This window comes from Alosa sapidissima, chromosome 3 (assembly GCF_018492685.1).
Source record: "Alosa sapidissima isolate fAloSap1 chromosome 3, fAloSap1.pri, whole genome shotgun sequence".
Taxonomy (NCBI): Eukaryota; Metazoa; Chordata; class Actinopteri; order Clupeiformes; family Clupeidae; genus Alosa; species Alosa sapidissima.
The window spans coordinates 18,740,292-18,762,217 of NC_055959.1; the positions used below are offsets into that span (position 1 = coordinate 18,740,292).

General features: G+C 43.0%; 1 protein-coding gene across 3 annotated transcripts; it reads right to left on the minus strand.

The window, feature by feature from the left end:
- Nucleotides 1-738: 738 nt before the first annotated feature.
- On the minus strand, nt 739-21,856 carry kcnj12b (potassium inwardly rectifying channel subfamily J member 12b). Of its 3 annotated transcripts, none has more exons than XM_042087912.1 (2): nt 21,452-21,856; nt 739-6,008 (listed from the first exon to the last, which is right to left on the minus strand). In XM_042087912.1, exons 1-2 carry the CDS (start codon nt 21,577-21,579, stop codon nt 4,574-4,576), a joined length of 1,563 nt encoding a protein of 520 aa, XP_041943846.1. In that variant the 5' UTR covers nt 21,580-21,856; the 3' UTR covers nt 739-4,573. The 3 variants fall into 3 exon arrangements, with proteins under 3 accessions (XP_041943846.1, XP_041943847.1, XP_041943848.1); XM_042087913.1 differs by lacking the exon at nt 21,452-21,856 and adding an exon at nt 10,532-11,428; XM_042087914.1 differs by lacking the exon at nt 21,452-21,856 and adding an exon at nt 7,828-7,849.
- Nucleotides 21,857-21,926: the final 70 nt, after the last annotated feature.

The following is a 21,926-nucleotide window of genomic DNA, read 5'->3' on the forward strand; positions in this document are numbered from 1 at the left end:
TGTGTGAAAATGTGTGTGTGTGGATATGTGTGTTTTCTAAAAGTATGTTTGAAAGATTTCATAGAAAGCATTTGCCATTTAGTAGTGTCTGAGGTGGGGGTATGCTATTCCAGTGTTAATAATACACAGGTCATTTTAATTTGCTTTCTCTTATCTACTCTGTCGCTCCCCTGTCTACCTGTTTGCTTTTATTCACGGATGCACTGAACATTTATGGTTTATTTCTTTGTTGAAGACCATTCACATTCACAAGCACACACACATGATACACACACACACACAGACACACACACAGACAGACACACACACACACACACACTATCTCAAGCATGCATGCGCGCGCACACACACACACATGATACACACACACACACAGACACACACACAGACACACACACACACACACACACACACACACACACACACACACACACACACACACACGATACACACACATACACAAGCCTCTCACATTCACTGTCATAAAGTGCACCTGTTTGGTTGTAGTCCATGGGTGTGTATTACAGCATTCCTATTTCTCTAATCTCTATGTCTCTCTTTTTTGAAGTGAAGTGTTTGTATATGTGATAAAACATCTCTCTCTCTCGCTCTCTTACACACACACACACACACACACACACACTGAGAGATTAAAAGCATAGGGGAGGATATGTCTCCCAGTTACAATGTATAATAATGCACCACACACAGACCATCAGTGATTTTGTCTCTATTTACTCCAGAGGAATCAGACTTGACCAGCATCCTGTCATCTGAGCTCAGAGGAAGACATCCACAGAGGTCATAGTTCACACAGGCATTCTTATAAAAGAAAGAGTAACCATGGTGATGATGCATTGCCAGAACATACTGTTGCCTCCCTCACAGGTCCCACAACATCCTCATGGTGTAGATCCTTCATCTAATATAGCTTGGTATGTGAGAGTGAAAATATATGTATGTATGTGTGTGTGTGTGTGTGTGTGTGTGTGTGTGCGCATGTGTGTGTATGTGTGTGCGTGCATGTACGTATATGTATATGTGCATGTATTGGTAGGTGTACAATTATGCAATTGTACAGTATATGGTTCCTTGTGGGAGGCTATAAGGTAACATGTGAGACTAAAATTAAACACAAGAAAAGATGATCATGAAATGGAAACAACTGGTCATAAAATGCACAATACAGAAATAACAATACATTTGTTTGCAACTATGGCTTCATTTGTAAATGAATTTGTACACTGATTGTGTGTGTATGTGTGTGTGTGTGTGTGTGTGTGTGTGTGTGTGTGTGAGTGTGTGTGATATTGCCACCACGTGTGAAGTGTTAAGTGCTAGGGTCTGACTGAATAAAATGATAAAGGGAATTCATCTGAGGTTGTCCTAACAGCAGCGTTTCCTAGGGACATGCGGAAAAACACAGGGTGATCTAATCAAGGCTCAGCTCTCCCCTGGTGGTTACCATAATTACACCCGTCGCCTTGGTTACACTTGTTAACTTAATTATGTCGTCTTTGATAGACAGGACATAGTCATACACTTGAGGATGAGTGTTGCTTCAGCACACCATATAACAATACAGAGCAAAACAAAAAGGGGGGGGGGGGTAAAAATAAACCTACATAAAGAAACTGACTTAAGAAAAGAAACGTTGACTGACAGACAGATAGACAGACAGTCAGTCTCATCCTTTGTGGGTTGCTTTGGTTATCTATACAAGATGTGACATCACTACAGCCTACTCACGAGGGGATCTGTTACTAAGGTTACAGGATGACATTTTCTCAAAGAGTGTGTGTGTATGTGTGTGTGCGCAAGCGCACATGTACATGTGTGTGTGTGTGTGTGTGTGTGTGTGTGTGTGTGTGCATAGATAGGATAAGCCTGCTCTCTCTCTCTCTCTCTCTCTCTCTCTCTTGATAATTCCTTAACTTTGTCAACTACATTGAGAAGTTTGGCTGTAATCATTTTAGGATACATTAAACTTATTTAAATGACCTTACATAAGGCCACCTCATTTAATCAGGCCTACAGTACATGTGCCTCCTGCAGAGCACAATGATGGATGGAGTCACCGGGTGAACACTTATCTCATCTCTTCACGCCTCTCCCCCTCCTCCTCCCTCCAACACACACACACACACACACACACACACACCCTCTCTACCTTCTCCTCCACACCTTCCCCAGCGGTTAAGTCAAGCTGCTGTGAGACACAGTACAAGTAAATTGATATCAGGGATTTGAAATGGTTCAAAAAGCAAAAACTAAAACCAAAAATGAACTAACTGTTTGGACAAACGTAACCAAAAACGGGTACAAAACCAAGAGTGAAAACACTATTTTCAATTTCAGATAGCCGGTTAATAACGGTAATTGTCATTCCAATGAACTTTACCTTGAATATAATTCAAAAGTCCACATGGCTTGGAAATCACTTGCCCACACAGTGTTCCGCAGACCCCTTATAGGCTAAATTTAGATTTTCAAGAATCAGTGTCTCTCCTGTATAATAGGCTAGGTCTACTATGTGTTGATAAGATGGATTTCAATAGTCTGACCACTGTTTCCAAATAGTAGCCTACTGAAACATTGTGTTAAATATACCAGAGACACTAAGAAAATACCTAGGTCTAGTGTCATGCAGTTTAATAGCAATATGCATAGATTCGACTTTTATAGGGCTTAAAGCAAGGAAAATGTCTGTGCCTGAAGTTAGGCTAGATCTCTATATTATATCGGCTAAATGCCTATTTTCATTTTTTTGCCTAAATTCGCCTAAATTCAGGCACAGTGCTTGTAACAGTTACCCTTGATATCTATTGTGCTTTCATTTAAGCTTCAAGGCAGAAAAAGCTCAGGTTATTGTGCCACCTGCAATAAATCACTTTGTAAAGGCAATGTCATTTTTGAAGGAACTACTGTATATTAATCATTTTTCCATAACACAGTAACAGCCAGTTACAATTTAGAGGAGAGGCCTTGGAACACTGGAACGGGAACGCAAAAATAATGTTTTTGCTCAGAACGAACCGAAATGGAAATCATACTGTTTTTAGTCCCTGATTGATATTAGGCATTTTAATGACATTGTGCTGTCAGAGGTCAATGTTTCTCTTTCTCATAGCAACCCCACTGGCTTATGTAGCCATATGAGATTGCTTATCTTCAGTATTTGCATACACATGTAAAGCGGTGTATGGGACTAAATAGATTATTATTATTATTGCCCTTTCTACTTAAACCCTGGCAAGGATATCCATGAGGTTCACAACTGTGTCTACATATACCCTATAGTCTTTAAAACATCTACTAATCTATTTACATTTGCTTAAATATATATTTCATAAAATGTGCTATGCCACTCCAGTTACATCAGAAATGTTCCCCAAAGCTCTTAGCAATATCTAAATAAATACTTCTTCCACTTTTACAGTGATACTGAACCAAACAGTCCAGACAGACAGACCGTGAAGAAAATACAACTTTTCAAGACAACGTTTTTTTGTGACTATTACCACCTCCCACTTCGGTTACTTCTGTCCAGTGCCTCATTTTTTTATCATTATTTTCAAAAAAGAAAAAGCAGACTGTTCTTACTCTCACTAGCACACTACTTGCAAGAAGCAGGCGTACCAACAAGGAAAGCAGCATTCTGAAGGACGCTCAGAGACCTCGTGGGAGTCTAATGCTCCTGGACACTAAGTGGAGATAATGCACCTTTCCGGGCCTCTAGGGGGGGTGGTATGCCATACTGAAAAATTGTCCAGCAAGCTCTGGCCGCCCCCCAAAAGTGTCTTATTAAACCTGTAGAATCAGGGCAATCTATAAAGAACTGTAGCTGTTTGCAGTCCTGTCAGGCAGTGAAAAAAGAAGTTACTTATGTGCAATCAAAGTTTGTTGTTTTTTTGCTCGTCATCGATTTCATCCTAGGGTTGGTATTACAGCACATCATCTTGGCACTGAGTTGGGGCTTAAAATAGCATACCAAACTACCTACTTGGGACTGCTAGCTTCATTGCTTGTAACATATGAAGGGCTTCTAGGTGAGGGTCACTGTGACTGTGTCCAAAATGGCTTCCGCCTGCATGATAATCATAGACTGGATAAGAAAACACTTAGGCGTCAAGGAGACCTACTCCATTTCAGATGGACATGGCGTCAAACTTCTTGAGAAGGTAGAGATATTATTGACACAGAATGGCGCCCTAGTCTCTTATTGCATTATTTAAAGCTCTGAGCTCACTCTACTGCCGGAAAATTCAAGTTTTCTTCAGGGATGATTCTAATTTGTCACATCCCAGTCCCAGTCCCATCCCAAGTCCCAGTTCAGTTCAGTTCTGTTCAGTCAGCTGTCCAACCTATTTTCTCCATTTTCCTATACAGTTACTCTTGGGACCATTAAGTTGATTTGCAGTAGGTGCATTTTTTGTACAGTAGTTATATTGGCCTATGGCTCTTGCATTGTTCTCCATAATACTCTTGAAAAAACCAAACTGTAATGACAGCTTTGCATACCAACTCTGTCAGACATCAGTATTGGAGTTCAGCCAGAAGGCTCGAGAGAAGGTCAGATTTCCGACTCCCTGTGAAAGGACCTCTGATCCAAGTTTAAGTTGGCCGAAAGAGTCTCCAGCTCGGATCCTCGATCTGCTCGCCCCTCCTCCTGCTCAGCCACCTCCTCGTCCTCCTCGTCTCGGCTCAGGAAGGCCAGCTCGTTCTCGTAGCAGAAGGAATTGGCACTGCCCGACCGCACCAGTTTGTTTTCCTCCATGTCCTTGGCGCTACAACGTGGTGTGCTGGGCACTTCATAGGTTTTGTGGAAGTGTGTGTAGTCCACCTTGTACTGGTTCTTCTCCTCGAACACCACTGGCTCGAAGCGGTGGCCCCACAGGATCTCGCTGGCCAGATACGAGCTGCGTGCCTGCGCCGTCATGGACGTGGCCTCCACGATACCCTCGAGGATGACCACGATCTCGAAGTCGGCAGTCTCCAGGTCCTGCTGGCTGAGGCCGAAGAGGGGGCTCTCCTCACCGATTTCGTGAAGGATGGTGACAGGTGTAACGAGGAAGATGCGGTCGTAGCCCTGGTCGTAGCCAACGTCGATATCGATCTGTTCTAGAGGGAGGTACTCGCCCTCTTCGGTGAAGCGAGGCTTGACGAGCTGGGCGCGCACATGGGCCTCCACGATGTGGCTCTTGCGCAGGTTACCCACACGGAACATGAGACACAGCTTGCTGTCGCGCATGGCCACTACGGCGTTGTGGGAGAAAAGCAGCGTCTCGGCGCGCTTCTTGGGCCGCGCCATCTTGGCCATGATGGCACCAATCATGAAGGAGTCGATGATGCAGCCCACGATGGACTGCAGCACCACCATGAAGACGGCCAGCGGGCACTCCTCCGTCACGCAGCGGAAACCGTAGCCGATGGTGGTCTGCGTCTCGATCGAGAAGAGGAACGCCGCCACGAAGCTGTTCACCTGCATGACACACGGCGTCAGGCTTGGCCCGGCGTTACCGTCACTCCCGTCCCCAGTGTCAACTGCCGGCGGCGGCGGCTCCAGGTCCCCGTGCACCATCGCGATGACCCAGAAGGCCAGGCCGAACCCCAGCCAGGACAGGACGAAGACCAGCGAGAAGATGACAAACATCCAGCGCCAGCGCACGTCCACGCAGGTGGTGAAGATGTCGGCCAGGTAGCGCTGCGACTGCTCCTCCACGTGCGCAAAGCGCACGTTGCACTGGCCCGTCTTGTTGACGAAGCGGTTCCGGCGCTTGCGCCGCGTCTGAATCTTGCCATTGCCAAAGCCGTTGCCAAGGGCGGGCATCTTGCCAGGCCTGTGGACGTCCTCGTCCGACCCAACTATGCTGTACCGGTGCGGGCGGCCCACGCTCATGCCGGTGAGGCGAGACTCAGAGAGTGAGCCACTCTGGCTAGAACCAATTAGGGGGGGAGAGTGGAACACAGTGGTCTGTCTTGACCAATTACAGTGCAGTACACTGGACCTGGAAATGAAAGAAGGAAAAAATTAGCACCAATTAACATTACTCAACTTTACTAATAGTAGGCCTACATTTTTCCCTTCCTCCTGGGAACCGTAAACACAATAAGTCCTGGGCAGTGAGTAATCACTTATGTAATACCATCACGGCACTAATAGGAGATAATATGAGTGCCAACGATAGAACAGAAATAATGGTCAAATTTATCTTAGAAGTGGAGACTGTTGTCTTTAAAATATTCAAAGGGTCACTGTAATAAGAGATGTTTGGTGGTGTTCAGCTTGGGGTGTACAGCCCCATGCCTGACTCCAGTGATCAGGCTTTCTAATTATAGATATGTTCCAAGTGCACACACACACACACACACACACACACACACACACACACACACATATATAAAGAAGCAGGCACACACTTCAGGAAGACAGAATGTGGTTGTAGTGTGTGAATACACACTCACACTTGCTGACACTCACACTCACATACACACACACACACACAGCAATGAACGACACCCACAGATGTTCGTACGCACTCCCGCATCAGGTGTTGCTAAATCTGAGAGTGTGAATAACGCAAGAGTCTCACTTGAGATAATGAGTAAAACAGACCAGCACTTTCTTAACCACCGTCTTAGTACTCTCTCTCAATCATCTTTCTCTCTTTCTCACCTTTCTCTGCCTCTCTCTCTCTCTCTCACACACACACACAAACTCCTTTCAGAGTTCACAAGTCTGAGGAAATGAAAAATAATCAGATGAAGACAGGATGGAGGACTATAAATGGAGGGCTATAGATGTTCCCATGGAAACCAATCTGGAAGGGGTTTTTGGCAGCGTGTAGGTTTGTGCCGTTTCAGTCTTTGTGTGTGTGTGTGTGTGTGTGTGTGTGTGTGTATGAGTGTGCGGACATAACTGTGTGAACTGTCTGTGAGCTAGACTTCACCTACAGGTATGTTGGTCCTCTACCAGGTGGCCAAATTTTTGGCATTAAGAAGAAGAAGAAAACACAGACACGCAGAGAGAGAGAGAGAGAGAGAGAGAGAGAGAGAGAGAGAGAAAGAGTGATGTGATTCGCTTGTGATATGATATCAAAGGTGAGTTGCTTTCCTGTGGGAGTGGGATGCATGCCAATGCTGGTCAGCCAGTGCCACCTGTCACCTCAGCTCCTGCAGTGGACTGGGCCTCAGGTTGAGCACTCCTGCAGCATTGCCAAGCAAGGTTACAGTGGCACTTTGGCTGACCTTAGAGCAAGGAAGTATTGAAGGTGTCAGGAAATGCCGTCAGCAAAAAAATTAATGTGGTTATGATATACCCATCCAAATATTCTCTCTCTGTCTGTCACACACACACACACACACACACACACACACACACAAATTTTAAAGTCAAATTTTAAACTTAAATCAATACTATACTATTAATTGATTTAAAACTAAATGAAGTTACAGAAGTTATAACAGATGTATCATGTTGTAGTAAAGTAGCACATTTGCTCTCTGTTCCATATACATCCCACGAAGGATTATGTGTATGACATGTGTGTGTGTGTGTGTGTGTGTGTGTGTGTCTGTGTGTGTCCGTAGTCCAGCTTTGATGCATCCAGGATTCTGGAAAATTCTCTCCCACTGTCCTATGCAAAGCGCCATCATCTGAGCTGGTCTGCAGTATGGAGCATGCAGAATGAACAGTGATGCCTGTCACTCGTCCATCCGCACAGTGAGTACCGGTGCAGCCCCAGACTCACGCCAGACAGACTATGCAAATGAGGATATAATATGCAAATGATGACAGGTTGCTGACGGGCGTTCCAAAAATCTCACCATAGCTGTATGGCTCCTTTACGCACCCCTCAACCCCACTGGAATTACTATGACGACCGTGGACCAAGCGTACATGGATGGGGGAGTCTGCCCTGATAAACATCAGACAGGAGATGAGGGGGATGATGTCATCGACTTTGCTGCCTGAGACAGATGCGCAGGTATTTGGAGTGGTCCAGCAATGACAAATCTCCCTCCAGCCATGAGGTGCTCATCAAAAGCACCATGGCAAAGCATACGCTCTCTCTCTCTCTCTCTCTCTCTCTCTCTCACACACACACACACTGCACATACAAATGTAGATCAGTCATGCAACACACACACACGTACGTACACACACATTCTGATTGACACTGCCCAGGGAACAGTGGGCTTCACACAATCTGACTGTCTCACACACACAAACACACACACACACACACACACACACACACACACACACACACACACACAGGGACTTAGGGAGTCTCTCTCAGACACATTTAAAAGTCCATCCTCTTTAGTCTGATTCCACCTAAGCTGCCTTTCTGTGGAACCAATGGATAGTAGGTGGGAGGTAAAGTCTGTGTAAAGTAGCTTTCTTACTCATGCAGACAACTGTTTACATGGGAGGATTATCCACTCCCGTGGAGATTATGTGTATGATCTAATGTTTGACACATACCCCTTCAAACTTTCTTGGTGATAACACTGTAGAACACCAATACTGTAGATACATTACAGTGTTCTGGTGGATAAATAAAAAACAAAGGCTAATCAATAAGTGAAGCTGTTACCAATTGTGGTACTAGTTAGCCTAACATTAATGCTCAGTAAATGTCTTGTGAGACTCTAAGTGCCAGCAGGCCAAGCAAACTCCTCATATGGTTTATTAACTACACTCTTAAAACAAATGTGTTGAAAACAACACAACGTGTGTTGTTTTTAACACATCTCTGTGTCCAGATAGGAACAACACAGTTTGTGTTGTTTGCAACACATTCATTTTAAGAGTGTAGTGTAGTTACACTACAAGCTACATTTAACATGCCATGTGAATTGAGTCAGCCTAGCATTAACAGGCCAAGCCAACATAAAATGTTCAGATTAATCATCATAATGGGTTATTGTTCTGATAAGGTAAGCCATGTGTACTAAAACAAGACAAGTCTTGCCAGTCTTGGTAACATCTCTGGTAGTTATTTCGGATTAAGATCAGGTTGAGGCTCCTATTAAAAAGTGAAGGCATACGTAACTCCAAATAGGGAGGTCATATTGACATAAAAACTACGTCAGGTGAATCTGTTTAAATCTGAATTGACTGGTATCAATATATCCCCCCAAATCACTGAAATATAAGGCTGAAATAGATGTCTTTACAATAAAATAAGGCTGAAAAATTAATTCTTTACATTAACTTAATCACTGTGAATGCACTGACTTTTGTGGCATGGCTATTACCATGGTGACAGGGAAGTAAACAGAAGGCAAAACGTTAATCGTGCTGTTTACAACAATGCGGTTGGTTACTTACATTACAGGAGGGGGCATGGTATGTGTAGACAACTGCCATTTTTGCGTTACGAACTGTTCCTGTACATTTCTATGAGGATTCTGTAAGTGCTGTGTCTTCACGGCTTGTTAAAAAAGTCTCTGATTAAAACCACTTTGAACCAAATGGTTAATCATATCAAATAAAGGTGAACTGCCCTAATGACATAAAGGCATCTACAGGTTATAATCACAAAATGTCATCTTTAGCGCTATTTAGTCTTTAACATGGCCTACTTATCAAATAAACAAGTGAAAATTGGGCATATGACATATATTGATCTTTCTTGGTTGTGGTGCCATTTTGAAGAGCTGCTCTGTTAGTGGTGTAGAGCTGATTTGTGCCACTGGTGTGTGGGTCGGCTAGTTGCTAGGATGCCAGTCACTTTGCTCAAAGATATTTATATCTGAGACAGAAAGTGCTTGTACAGGAAAATACACGGACCACAAACATATATACACAAACATTACACACTGCACTCATATTACACATAAATATGTAAAAAATAATCTGAAGTACACACACACACACACACACACACATACACATACAAACACATAGAGGCTACACAGCCATAACACGCATCCACAGCTCACTGGAAAAAATAAGAGCAATGGCCTATGAAAAAGTCAAAGTGTGCTATGGCCAATAGGTGAGGAGGAGTTGGTGCCCACAGCCCATACCAGGCACTCTGACACACACACAGACACACACACACACGCCATCATCCCACACGGGGCTCCTGACACACGCTCTTGCCCTCCGTGCTCGCGCCACACTGCTCGCTCTTCCCCAGAACAGTCAGTCAGGCAGATGACAGTGCAAATGAGCGCTCAACAAGCTCCCAGCCGCTAGCACCTAGCACTAGCAGTCCAAGATCGAGTAATTACACAATAAACACGTCTTTTTTTCTGCGTGGTGAGGGAGAACGCGTGTGGGGTGGTGTGTTATCGAGAGAGACAGAAGTGTGAAAGGGGAAGAAAAAAAGAGATGAAGAGAGATTGGAAGAGAAGAGTGTGAGACAGCGGGAAGGAAAACAAAAGTGTGACCAGAGACAGATGGAAGAGAAAAATAATGAAAGAGTATGCAGAGCATAGGGAGATTCACCATTCATCATTATAAATCAATTAATCATTTTCATCAGACATGCAAATTGATCATGGTCTCGCTTACCTGCTCTCTACCCAGAGTGGAGGGACGCATGAGTTTGTGTCTCTCTCTATGTGTGTGTGTGTGTGTGTGTGTGTCTTCAGGTGGTATAGTGTGTGAGAGTGTCTAGTGGCTCCTGGCTTGATCCTTAGCCGAACTGTAGCTTTGCTTTCCGGGGATCCATTTGAGGTTTCCTAGGGGTAATACCTCTCCCGTCGATGGAGGCAGAAGCAGTCAAACTCTACCATGTCTGCCGACACACAGACACACACACACACACACGTGCGTGAGCACGCACACACACTTGCCACTGACAGCACTGATGGCTCCTCAGTCCTTTGTGAAGACAGCAGGTGGAGAACAGACAAGAACCCGACCTGTAGTCCAGAAAGTGGGTCCCCGTCGTCGGCTCTCCGACAGAACCCGAGGAGTGCTGGAATACTGTGACGCCGCTTCAGAGCCCCTGAGACGTGCTTGTGCTCCAGCCGTGTGTTCTAACAGACACCGCTCCAGTTCTCAGTGACGCTCTGCCAAGCGCTGCCGAGGGTCTCTCTGACACTCGCTCCTAATCATCCTCTCACACTCTCTCTCTCTCCCTCACACACACTCTCTTTCTCTCTCTCTCATACACACACACTCTCTCTCTCACCCTCTCAATATCTGTTCCCCTCTCTCTCTCTTTCTTGCTCACCTTTTTTTCTTTCTTATTGTGTATGCGTGTGTGTATCTGTCTGGATCTTCCATTGACATTGATGTGTGTTCTGTCTCTGGTGCAATCTCTGTCTTCCTCTTTCTTGTTCCCTCCCTCTTTTGTGCCGTGTCACTTTATCCTCTTCTGTGCAATTCTCTCTTTCTCTCTCTCTCATGGTCTGCCTCTTTCTATCACTGTCTTTTGCAATCGGATTCAGCAAGTGCGTCAGGTTTTTCAAACACACACACGTTGCAACCCATACCCCCCCTCCCACCTCCTACCCCACTATCACACACACACACCCATCTCTGTCTGGCATTTGGGGAGACTGGGGGCTTGTCACTCCTATCCTCTCCAGTGCCTCTGAAATGGTAACCTAACACAGATGCCTCAGAAGTACACACACGCACACACATACATGCACGTACGCACAAGCACACGCACAAACACATTGAAACACACACACACACACATTCAAACACACACAGCCATGTCTTTGATACCCCTACTTCAGAGGCTTAGAAAAAGATATGTTATTTCATGTTCACTGGGTTAATTATAGATGCAGATAAAAGACCCAGCTGACGTCTGGGCAGGATCTGGCTCTGACCTGGCCCAAGCCTACCCTGTATCTGATCAGAGGTGCAGAGTTTGGCTGTGATCAAGGATAAATGCCTACTGCCATGCTGAAAGGATTTTCCTCTTCGTGTTTGTACACTCACACACTGGATCCTAAATTCCTCCTGTTGCTTCCTTATACAGTACACACCTCTGTGGTCTTGGAAGTAAGGTGGTTAAAAACATTGTTCATTCAAGCGTAACCTGGCCAACATCACACACACACACAGTGTGTCTTGTTGAGCACCCATGCCATGCAGCTGGGCATGATAGAGCAGGTCTTCTTTGTTGTGCCTTCCTGTCACGATCAATTCTCCCTCCCATCGAGAGAACAGGCTTCTGAACACTGAAGGTCATGTGTCCTCAGGCAAAGCATCCTCTCCTGCACTGTCTGAACTGATTAGTCACAGTTCTAAATCTCTGTATTAGTTCAATTTTCATCTACAGTTTAGTTCTACATTATTAGAATTCCTGCACTCTCTGAACTGCGGCAGATCAGTCACAGTTCCATAAATTTCCTTCAACAGTTTAGCCGTTTATCAGTAGGATTTATCGCACTTTCATCATTACTTGTTGCTGCTAAGAGATGCATGGATGAGGTCTGATTGGTTGTTAAATGTGCATTGCCAAATCCCTGTCCACAGATTAGTACACAGATGCGCTGTATGAATGTTTCATCAGATCAGATCAGATCAGATTTTGTGGAAATGGGGGAACATTCAGGCCCATGCAGTCTGTCATTACTAATTCAAATTCGTTTAAATCACACAGTTCCGCGTCGTCCATGCCTTCAGTTCCCCCTTCTCTCTCTCCTGTATCTTGGTCTCTCTCAGCAATAATTGAACACCGCTGCATATTGAAGCCTGCCTTACAGGCTTCAGGCAACACACTGAAATAAGTCACACCTAACATGAGGTATTATGAATATATTAATATATATTATGAAAATAACATTTGTAGAATGTGCTCAGTGATTTGTAATGATATGTGTGTTGTTGGGAGAGGGGTGACGTATAGTTTGGGCATGTAGGAGAAAATAAGAAGTTATTGTAAACTGTAAATAATGAATATACTGTTATTTTCAGTTACTGTGTTTTTGTGACAGCTGTTTCATGCACATGGTACTAAAATACCTAAAGCTACCGTCTAAACTACAGACACACTTTTAGCTCATCCTCTGACATTAAAATGAAAAGGACCCAAAATGGAACTGGTGCACTCTTGGTCACCGGCGTAATATGGCTACAAATGAACAACGATTGCCATAGAAACCAGCCTCAAAGGGATTCCCAAACCCTAGAGCGAGCTCTGCTCCATACGGACCATGAAAAAAAGATGAGTGGAAAAAGAGACGGCAGCACAGGGCAAGAGGATGGAAGTGGAGAAGCCAAGGAGATAGAGGAGACTTTCCTGCATGTCAAAAAGGGGTCGCTTGTGGAATCTTTGCTTAACACACACAGAGAGAGAGAGAGAGAGAGAGAGAGAGAGAAAGAGAGAGAGAGCATGTACTTGTGTTTCTCTAGTAATGACATTGGATGTTCTCACACACAGGAGCCCTTGTGAGGTAATTACAGTGGAAAATTAGGGCACCAGCTCTACCAGGTTTGGCTGAACCCCCCCCCCCCCCTCCCTCTATACATTTACGTGCATGTGTCCTCGACTTTCTTACTTTCATAATAACAAACTTTACAGCCCTTTTCGTCCATAAAATGTAACTCAAAGGGAGTATACATCCCATCTGACACACATTTAACAGTTCTGTTTCAGGGGATATATGTTCTGGGTTTCAGTATGCAAAGGATTTTCTATGTGTGAGATTTTAATCTATTTGAATATATTAAATATTATTTTAATATATATATATAAATATTATTTTAATATTTTAAAATATTTTTATAATCATCAGCTTTTTGTGGTGTGATAGATTACCTGTGTGTGTGCATATGTGTGTCACACTATGGCATGAAATATATAGTCTAGAAATATCTCAACATACACACATACAAGCTAGCTAGAACAATGACAGAGTGTAGAGAATTCAGGTGACCTGGAAATGTGGGTGACCTGAACATTCAGACTCTAACTGGAAAGGGGTCTTACCACAGACTTATGGCATGCTGGATTATAAGGATAACAATTGTTCATTTCTTAGGGAGCGTATAATATAGGCCTGACATGTTTCATGGCCACAAAATGACACGCTTTCACTGCACTGCGGAGCTGTAATGGGGAACACAACCCGTCCATTGCTGGCATGCTGCCACTCATCAGAATGCCCACGTTTAGTTACTCCAGGCATGCTCTTTGGTTGGCTATCTCAATGGTATCTGCCTTTCTTTCAATCAACGCCCAACCACAGGCAGGCTCAGAATGCCAGCATGACAGGTGGTTCTCCCAATTACAGCTCTGCTGCCCCTAACCTTAGACACACCAGGTCACTATGACAATATGTCCACATAGGGAAATCATGAAGCTATTTTCTCATAATACATTCCATAGACTCGGTTTATTCTCAGTGTATAGGTATTTTCATTTGAAATTGTGTCTTGTGAAATGGTAAGAAAATTCAACTGCGTGAGCTACAGGATATGCAGGAATTCAGTGTCACACTATTCAAATTCAGTGTCAATGAACGCCGTAAGTTGATGACCAGCGGTGACAAAAGAAAATATTGTCAAATATCTTGACGCCAGTGCCCAGGTGTCCCACAGTAGGCGCTCTCCAGACATGTAGGATAATATAAGCAGAGAGAGAGAGAAACAAGTCAGAAAGAAAAAGAATCAGTTGTGTCCAGACAGACGTTTATGCTAAGTTTTATGGCCAGAGTTCTGCTGTAATGAGGTTTACAACACCTTGCATTTTATATAGCGCTTTTCTCGATACTCAAAGCACATCACAAGGATGGGGGGACCTCACTAGTAACCACCACCAATGTGTAGCACCCAACTGGGTGATGCAAGGCAGCCATTATGCGCCAGAACGCTCACCACACACCAGCTAGAGGTGGAGAGTGAGGGAGTGAATGAGCCAATTACAGTGGGGGATGATTGGGGGGGCAGATTGAATGAGCCAGATTGGGAATTTAGCCAGGACACCGGGGAACCCCCTACTCTTTGCGATAAGTGCCATGGGATCTTTAATGACCACAGTGAGTCAGGACCTCAGTTTCATCATTCTCATCCGAAGGACGTTTATGCCGAATATCATAAGGCTAGACCGAAAAACAGGTAGGCCTGATCACATCCGCTTGTCGAGCGATAAACCTGATTCTGACAGCAATTCAGTGATCGGCAAAATTGTAATACTGTTAACCTGCTTTTTAAATTCCATTTTCTAATTCTGTTTACAACCATCAACATTGATTTGAGTAAAGGTACGTAAAGGTACACTATGCAAGATTGTCAACTTAATATAATCTTTACGAAGCCAATTTGATGGTAAACGAACTTGTAATAGGGGAATCGTTCAGCACAGCCATACAGCACAGCCGAGTCACTAAGAGAGAACCAGCCATGCAACTTCAAAAATAGTGGCCCGAAAACATCTCGCGAGAATCGTCAAACATATACCTTTTCAGTAGATATAGCTCTTTAGAGATAGTTTTTGCCTGTTGTTAATCCTTCACCTTCACAACAAAAACATTTTCATTGTGTACAGGGGGAACAAGCCACGAGAAGTAGGCTATTTACAATGGCAGAGTAAAATATAAATATAACGACTCTAGAGGGAGCTCTACAGTGGCCAAAAATACCTAAACCTGCATACCTTTAATCAGTGATCCAAACAGATAGGCTACCACTGTTTTAAGTATAGCCTTTATATGTTTATTTATTGTTAGTTTTAGTCTATGTGTCAGAATCAATGTTATAACTCAAGAAGCGGATGTGATTAGACCTGTTTTCCGGTTTAGCCTTCAATCAGCATAAACCTCTTTAGGAGCATGATAAGGTGGTGTGCTTGGCATCACAACCATATGTACTGTATTATATAGAACTGAAGAGAGTAAGGAAGTGCATGCTGCACTGCAAAACATCAGACCTGTATCAGATTTAGACCACATATTGAAATGGCCCAAATTAGAATAGAAAATTCTAATATTAGATATTAGATATGTGTCACATGAAGTTAACATTAGATATGTGTCACATGAAGTGAAAAAATCAGATTTGGCCTGGAGGTGTGAACCTAGCTTTGGTGGGCTGCTGCTAAAAATGGTGTTCAACAAGCGCTCACTTCTGCCAACGTTTTCACAAACAAGTCAATTAGAGATGGCCCCAAATTATGTCATCAATGTGGATTGGCTGATCCTCCTAGGAAGATATTGCCAGTTCATCCACCAATCTACACAGACAACATACTCCCAATCCACCAGTAATGTGGCACCTAATTGGCATGTTTGTGAAAATGTGGGCAGAAGTGAGCACATCTTGGACGCCATTTTCTAAAGATGGTGGTGGCCAGTGGGGATGTTATTATTAATTAATTATTAATGTTTATTTGATATGGACATAGCAATTACATTGGACAAACCAGATGCATTGTTTGAGTGTTTTAGCACAGGTGCTAATTCGCAACACTTGTCCATAGGTGGCTTTTGAAAAGATAGAAATATCAAGAAAGGAAAGAGGAAAAAACAGACAAAGATAGGAAAAAAACAACAACAAATCAAAGGAAAAAAGAAATCAAAGAAATACAAGCAATCAATGTAAGGAACATAAATAGGATACAGAGCAATGGCAATCGGAGCAAGCAATCAACCGGTTAAGGACTATTCATGTGAGCACTGTTTAGACTTTAGCCATTGTTTGAGTCCTTTGTTAAAAGCTTTACTGTTAGTTTCTAATTTTAGTTCAGTGGGTAGGGTTCCAAAATGTTGGCCCCCTTTACAGAGAGCAGACTGGCGGAAAGAAATCTTGCATATAGGGACGAGACAATCACCACAGGTGGAGGCTCGTGTGATCGCTCTGTGAGAGCCCTGAAGCCTGATGCCCGCTGGCGAAAACAGTCTTGACGTGATTATTTACATTTGAAAAATAATCTTAGAGTACTAAAATTGATAAAATGTTCAAAAGTGAGAAGGTTGTGTTTCCTTAAAATGCGGCAGTGATGCCATTTCAGTGGTTTCTGGTCCATGATTTTTATTGCTTGCTTATATATTGTGACTATAGGTTTCATAGTGGTTGAGGAAGTCTGTGACCACGATGTGATGCAATATGATAAATGAGGCAGCTTGGTGTGACAGGTTCCTTCTGATAAAATGAAAACAGTTTAAATTTGGTTTGACCTTATTACAGATGTACTTCACCTGACGGTCAAATTTTAAATGTTTGTCTAGGATGATCCCTGTACTTCACTTCGCTCATTACTTCAGTGATTTCTTCTTTAATCCTAACCTCAAATAATTCATGATCAGGCCTGTTACTCATGGAGAAGTATATGGACACAGTTTTTTTTACATTAAGAGTTAGGTGGGATGACTCAAGCCATTCCGAGATGCCTGATAAAGCCTGCCAGGCTGGGTGTTTTAGTGGACACATAGATGATGGTGTCATCAGCGACACCATGTTAACTGAAGCTAACCTTCAAAACCCTGCCACCCTGGTCACCACCCTGGGCTCGACCCCTCCACCCATCCTCCTCCACCACTACTCCCACCAGGCAAACTCCAGGGATGGAACATGTTGTGATATTACCAGATGGTCTTTACCTAGAGAGCAGTAACCCAGGGTTGGTCCATGATGTTGGATGGACATTAATGATAATGGATTTGGTGCAGGCGGTGGGAATGGATGTGTGCATGGGGAAAGTGTGTCGTTTATTTTTACCTCTGCACAGGTGTGCTGATCAGGATGAGTTATGGGAGAGTTAGTGGAGCAGCACCTCAGAGAATAGACACAAACACATTCACCAACACACACACATTCTAATGCGCGCAACCTATACTGTTGAGTGTGTGTGTGTGTGTGTGTGTGTGTACATGTGCATGTGTGTGTGTGTAAAACATACACACACACACACACACACTAATGTGCGCGCAACATACTGTTGTGTGTGTGTGTGTGTAAACATAAACGAGCATACACACACACAACAGTATATGTGTACACACAACACTACATCTGTAAACAAACACAATACTGTGTCTGTGTGCATGTTTGTCATATACTTGTGTCATTTCTGCACCAACAGTGTGACAGTGTTTTTCATCAAGGGTGTGTGTGTGCATGTGTGTCTATTTCCTCCTACTGGACATCTCAGATTGCCAGGCTTAATGCCCATTTGAGTTTACCCAAGGGGCAAAGTATTTCCGCTTAGTATGTGTGTGCGTGCGCATGATGCACAGTGTTTCCGTTTGTGGCTTTGGACCAGAGCCCTTGGGAAAGTGGATCTGTTCAGAAAGCCACAAACACTCAGTGTTTCCGTCTCTCTCTCTCTCTCTCTTCTCTGTAATTATCTCTCAGAGAGAAGTGGACTTGTTTATTCACAGGTCACCAAGATCACAAATACAAAACACACACACACACACCTTACACAAAAGAGGCATAAAGGAACTTTGACTGGGGTTGAGAAGTGTCATCCAAACACAGGGGCGGATCTAGAGATTTTTTCCTGGGGTGGCGAAGGGGTGGCATGAGGTTCCAGGAGGGGGGCCATGGACATTATTCAAAACTTAAAATTCTACGGATTTCATTGAATATGTTTTGTTCTCTACATTACATTACACAAGGTGGGAGGCAAATCGGAGATGTAGCTGGCGTTTTGGATAATGTGGGTCTTAATATGTGAATTTCTTTCTCTGTGTAATCACTATACAGTCTGTGTAGTCTGTACTTAAATTATACAGTGTCAAAAAGCAATTCTAGGGGGGTTTGGAGGTATGTTCCCCCAGAGAATTCTTTTAAAAAATGACCCCTCAAATGATTTCTTCTAGTTAGTTTTGAGGGAATATGGATACATTTATAAAATAAGCCATAAATAGATTTAGGTTATATGGATTGAAACAAGATTCTGATGATTTGGGGGTATTTTTAAAACATGACCCCACATTTTCTGTGCCTTTAAGTTAGGCTATTATTTTTAAGACCTAATATTATATAGATATTATAATATTATGATATCAAATAATGATAGATATTTTGCTCAGAACGAACCTAAATGGAAATCAGTCCCCCTCAGTCCCTGATCTTTAGTGCCAAATGTTACGTTTTGCCATTCACAATTTAGGCTACTCACTCACTCACAAAGTGGTGAATAAGGAAGTACATGTATACTGTATTAAAGTACCTTTATAAATATCCTATTAAAACGACCTCAAACACGAGTGAACAAGCAACATGTTAATTTCTTGAGGACACAAACTCCTGTGCTGGCCTCAGCTTGTTGGTTCATCTACCAGCAAATGATTGAAATCTATCACCCAATGAAACTGGAAGATTTAACTGGAATCTAAGCAATTACATCTCATGCACAACGCTTCTTATGTGATGTGCTTTCTAGTCTAGTAGCCTACTCTGAGTAGGGTTTGTTTGAAAATAGTAGGCTACTTTTACTTATTGTGATTGAGTAGAATTTCAGTCATGTAACTGTAGGCTACTTTTACTTGTGTAGATTGATTCACACTATATATGAAAAGAAAGGGTAAAAAAAACGCAACCGCCACCAGCTTGACACCGATTAGATATTCTAGTTTGATTTGACATGTCGACCAAATTTGGATAGTCATAGATGCTGGGAAAGTGGATGCATGACAATTTTGAGAACCCGTGTTGAATTATCACGTGTATGGGTTGACATTGACAGCAGTATTTAGGCTACAATCAAATGTTATAAACTAGCGACACACACAAATAGACTTTAAACGTTAAACGTTAAGCTACGCATGAGCATGCCCTTATTATCTGACCTGACCATCATCAAAAAATTCGATGAGACAAAGTCTTGCGGATGTAAATGACGTAGACTAACAGTGAGGTTGTTGCCGGGTTGGACTGACTATGGGTCTGATTATGGACTTTTTCGACTTGGTGGTCAAACTTACCACTTCGTTGTAGGCCTACAGACAGTTGACACATAGTTGCATGCACTGTGCAATCTGCTGCCAATAGTGAAATTTCGCGGGGGTCACTGCGCTGATGGTGATGGGTGAAACCATTGTGAGGGTGCAGGGGATTCTAAATCGGCGATTTCTGTTTGAGAGGAGTTTGGTGCGGGTTTCACACCTTCTCACAGTCCAACATGTATGAACATAAAATATACTTAAAAAAATATTATCTGATTTATAAATGGGGTGGCAACAGGGGTGGCAAGACTGTGTCCCAGGGGTGGCAGTTGCCACCCTTTGCCACCCCGTAGATCCGCACATGTCCAAACATGCTGCTGCTGACAACACAGCTGTGCATTCAGTGTACAATCAGACATAATTGTTGCCCATTTTGGCTACATCATAACTAAATGGAGGCAAAAAGGGACGATGACCCCCTACTTGCTTCCCCTTTTGGCGATCACCTCATCTCTGTAACCTGATGAAGACGTATACATCAATATATTTGTGAATATATTGGAGTGAGGGCCTCCTACTAAATTGTGGTCACACAGTAGGCCAAATTCGCCATCTAGTGGATAGTTAACAGAAAACAACCACACTGTAAATATGCATCCTGGGGACAAGGAGATAAACAATTAACAAGATATGGTCAAATTATTTTAGTGGGGGGAGGAAGCAGGCCACATTCTGTGAATGGATTTTGTGGTTCCGGTACTGCCTTTCTTGCAGGCATTTTTGGTTATAGATGTCAACAGGATATGATAAATGTGAACTGTTTGCTTCATAACATTTAAAATTTCAGTTGTAATTTCAGACCTGCACCAGCACTAATATACCATTAACATAGTGTTGTGAAAAAAGTGATATGGAAAATACTTAAGTTTGTTAAGCTGTTAAGACTAAAAAGAATATTAAGTGTAGCTTATAAATGTTCTGTTCACCTATAACACACACAGATTCAGGGAGTAGATGATCTCATACACACTCGCTCATGTGCACACACACACATGCTTCACAGGTAATCAAACACACACACAAAATCCTTGTGAATTGGTTTGTCTTGTAAGCTGATTTTAGAGCAAAGTTGGCTGAATAGTCATCCCTGGACCAAAAGCTTCTATTCCTTATCAGCCTATGCCCACATGCCCTCTAATAAAACAGCAGCAGTCATATTGAATGGAAACTCTTCAATCATTGGGTAAACACTTGTATATTGAAAATGCAAAACATACATGAAACCATATTTTCAGTCATTGAACACAAACCATTGTGGGCCTTACCACACCACTACATAGCCTGTAAAACATAATGTTTTCTAGAGCTACGCTCACCACTTTTGTGAGACGTCTGCAAACATGGAGACACTGGGGGAAAGGTGGAGGAGAAGAGGAATACAAGCACACGAACAAAGAAAGGGGGGGGGGGGGGAGAAGACATTGCTGCGCAGGGGAAGTAGGCCTATAGCGTACAGTCGCCTTCACAATTATTTGGCACCCCTGGTAAAGCTGAGAAAAAATCAAGTAGGCCTAGACTAAAATGTTTTTGGCAATTTATCTTGGTGTCACAATGAAAACAATAAGGAAAATCCAACCTTGAAGGAAAGCATGAAGATGTTCTGAGAAACAAAAATAGGCCTACCTCAGGCAAATGAAAAAATATCTTTAACAAAAAGACAAGTGCCACAATAAGGCTATTGTCACCAGTGCCACAGTAACACATCACGCTGATATGAAGTCAATTTATAAGCATAGCCTATGCTGAAACGTACCCTAAATAGGCCTACAGCTGATATAGCCTAGGCTAGGCTATGTCATTCCGTGTCAAACGCAGAGTTCCCTGTGTTTTCGGAATAGCGATACGCCTCCAGATACGCCTCCAGTTGGCTTCCACAGACGCGTCTGAAATGTGTTCCCTCCTGTGTAGTGATGTTTTAACTTAACATAAAATCATCTGCTTTCTTAAAATTGCAATGTGTAAAGAACTTATTACATTATTAGGAAACACTCGTTGAGTTAGTAGGACGTCTGGTTATTCATTAGACGACTCTAACAAAATTGTTTGTATTC

Bases quoted from the DNA above. Each gene is read 5' to 3' on its own strand.
- kcnj12b (XM_042087912.1), bottom strand. From the start codon at position 21,579: ATGTGTTACTGTGGCACTGGTGACAATAGCCTTATTGTGGCACTTGTC. The intron at 6,009-21,451 runs GTTGGATTTTCC...TTTCATTTCCAG, and splicing joins TCTTCATGCTTTCCTTCAAG to GTCCAGTGTACTGCACTGTA.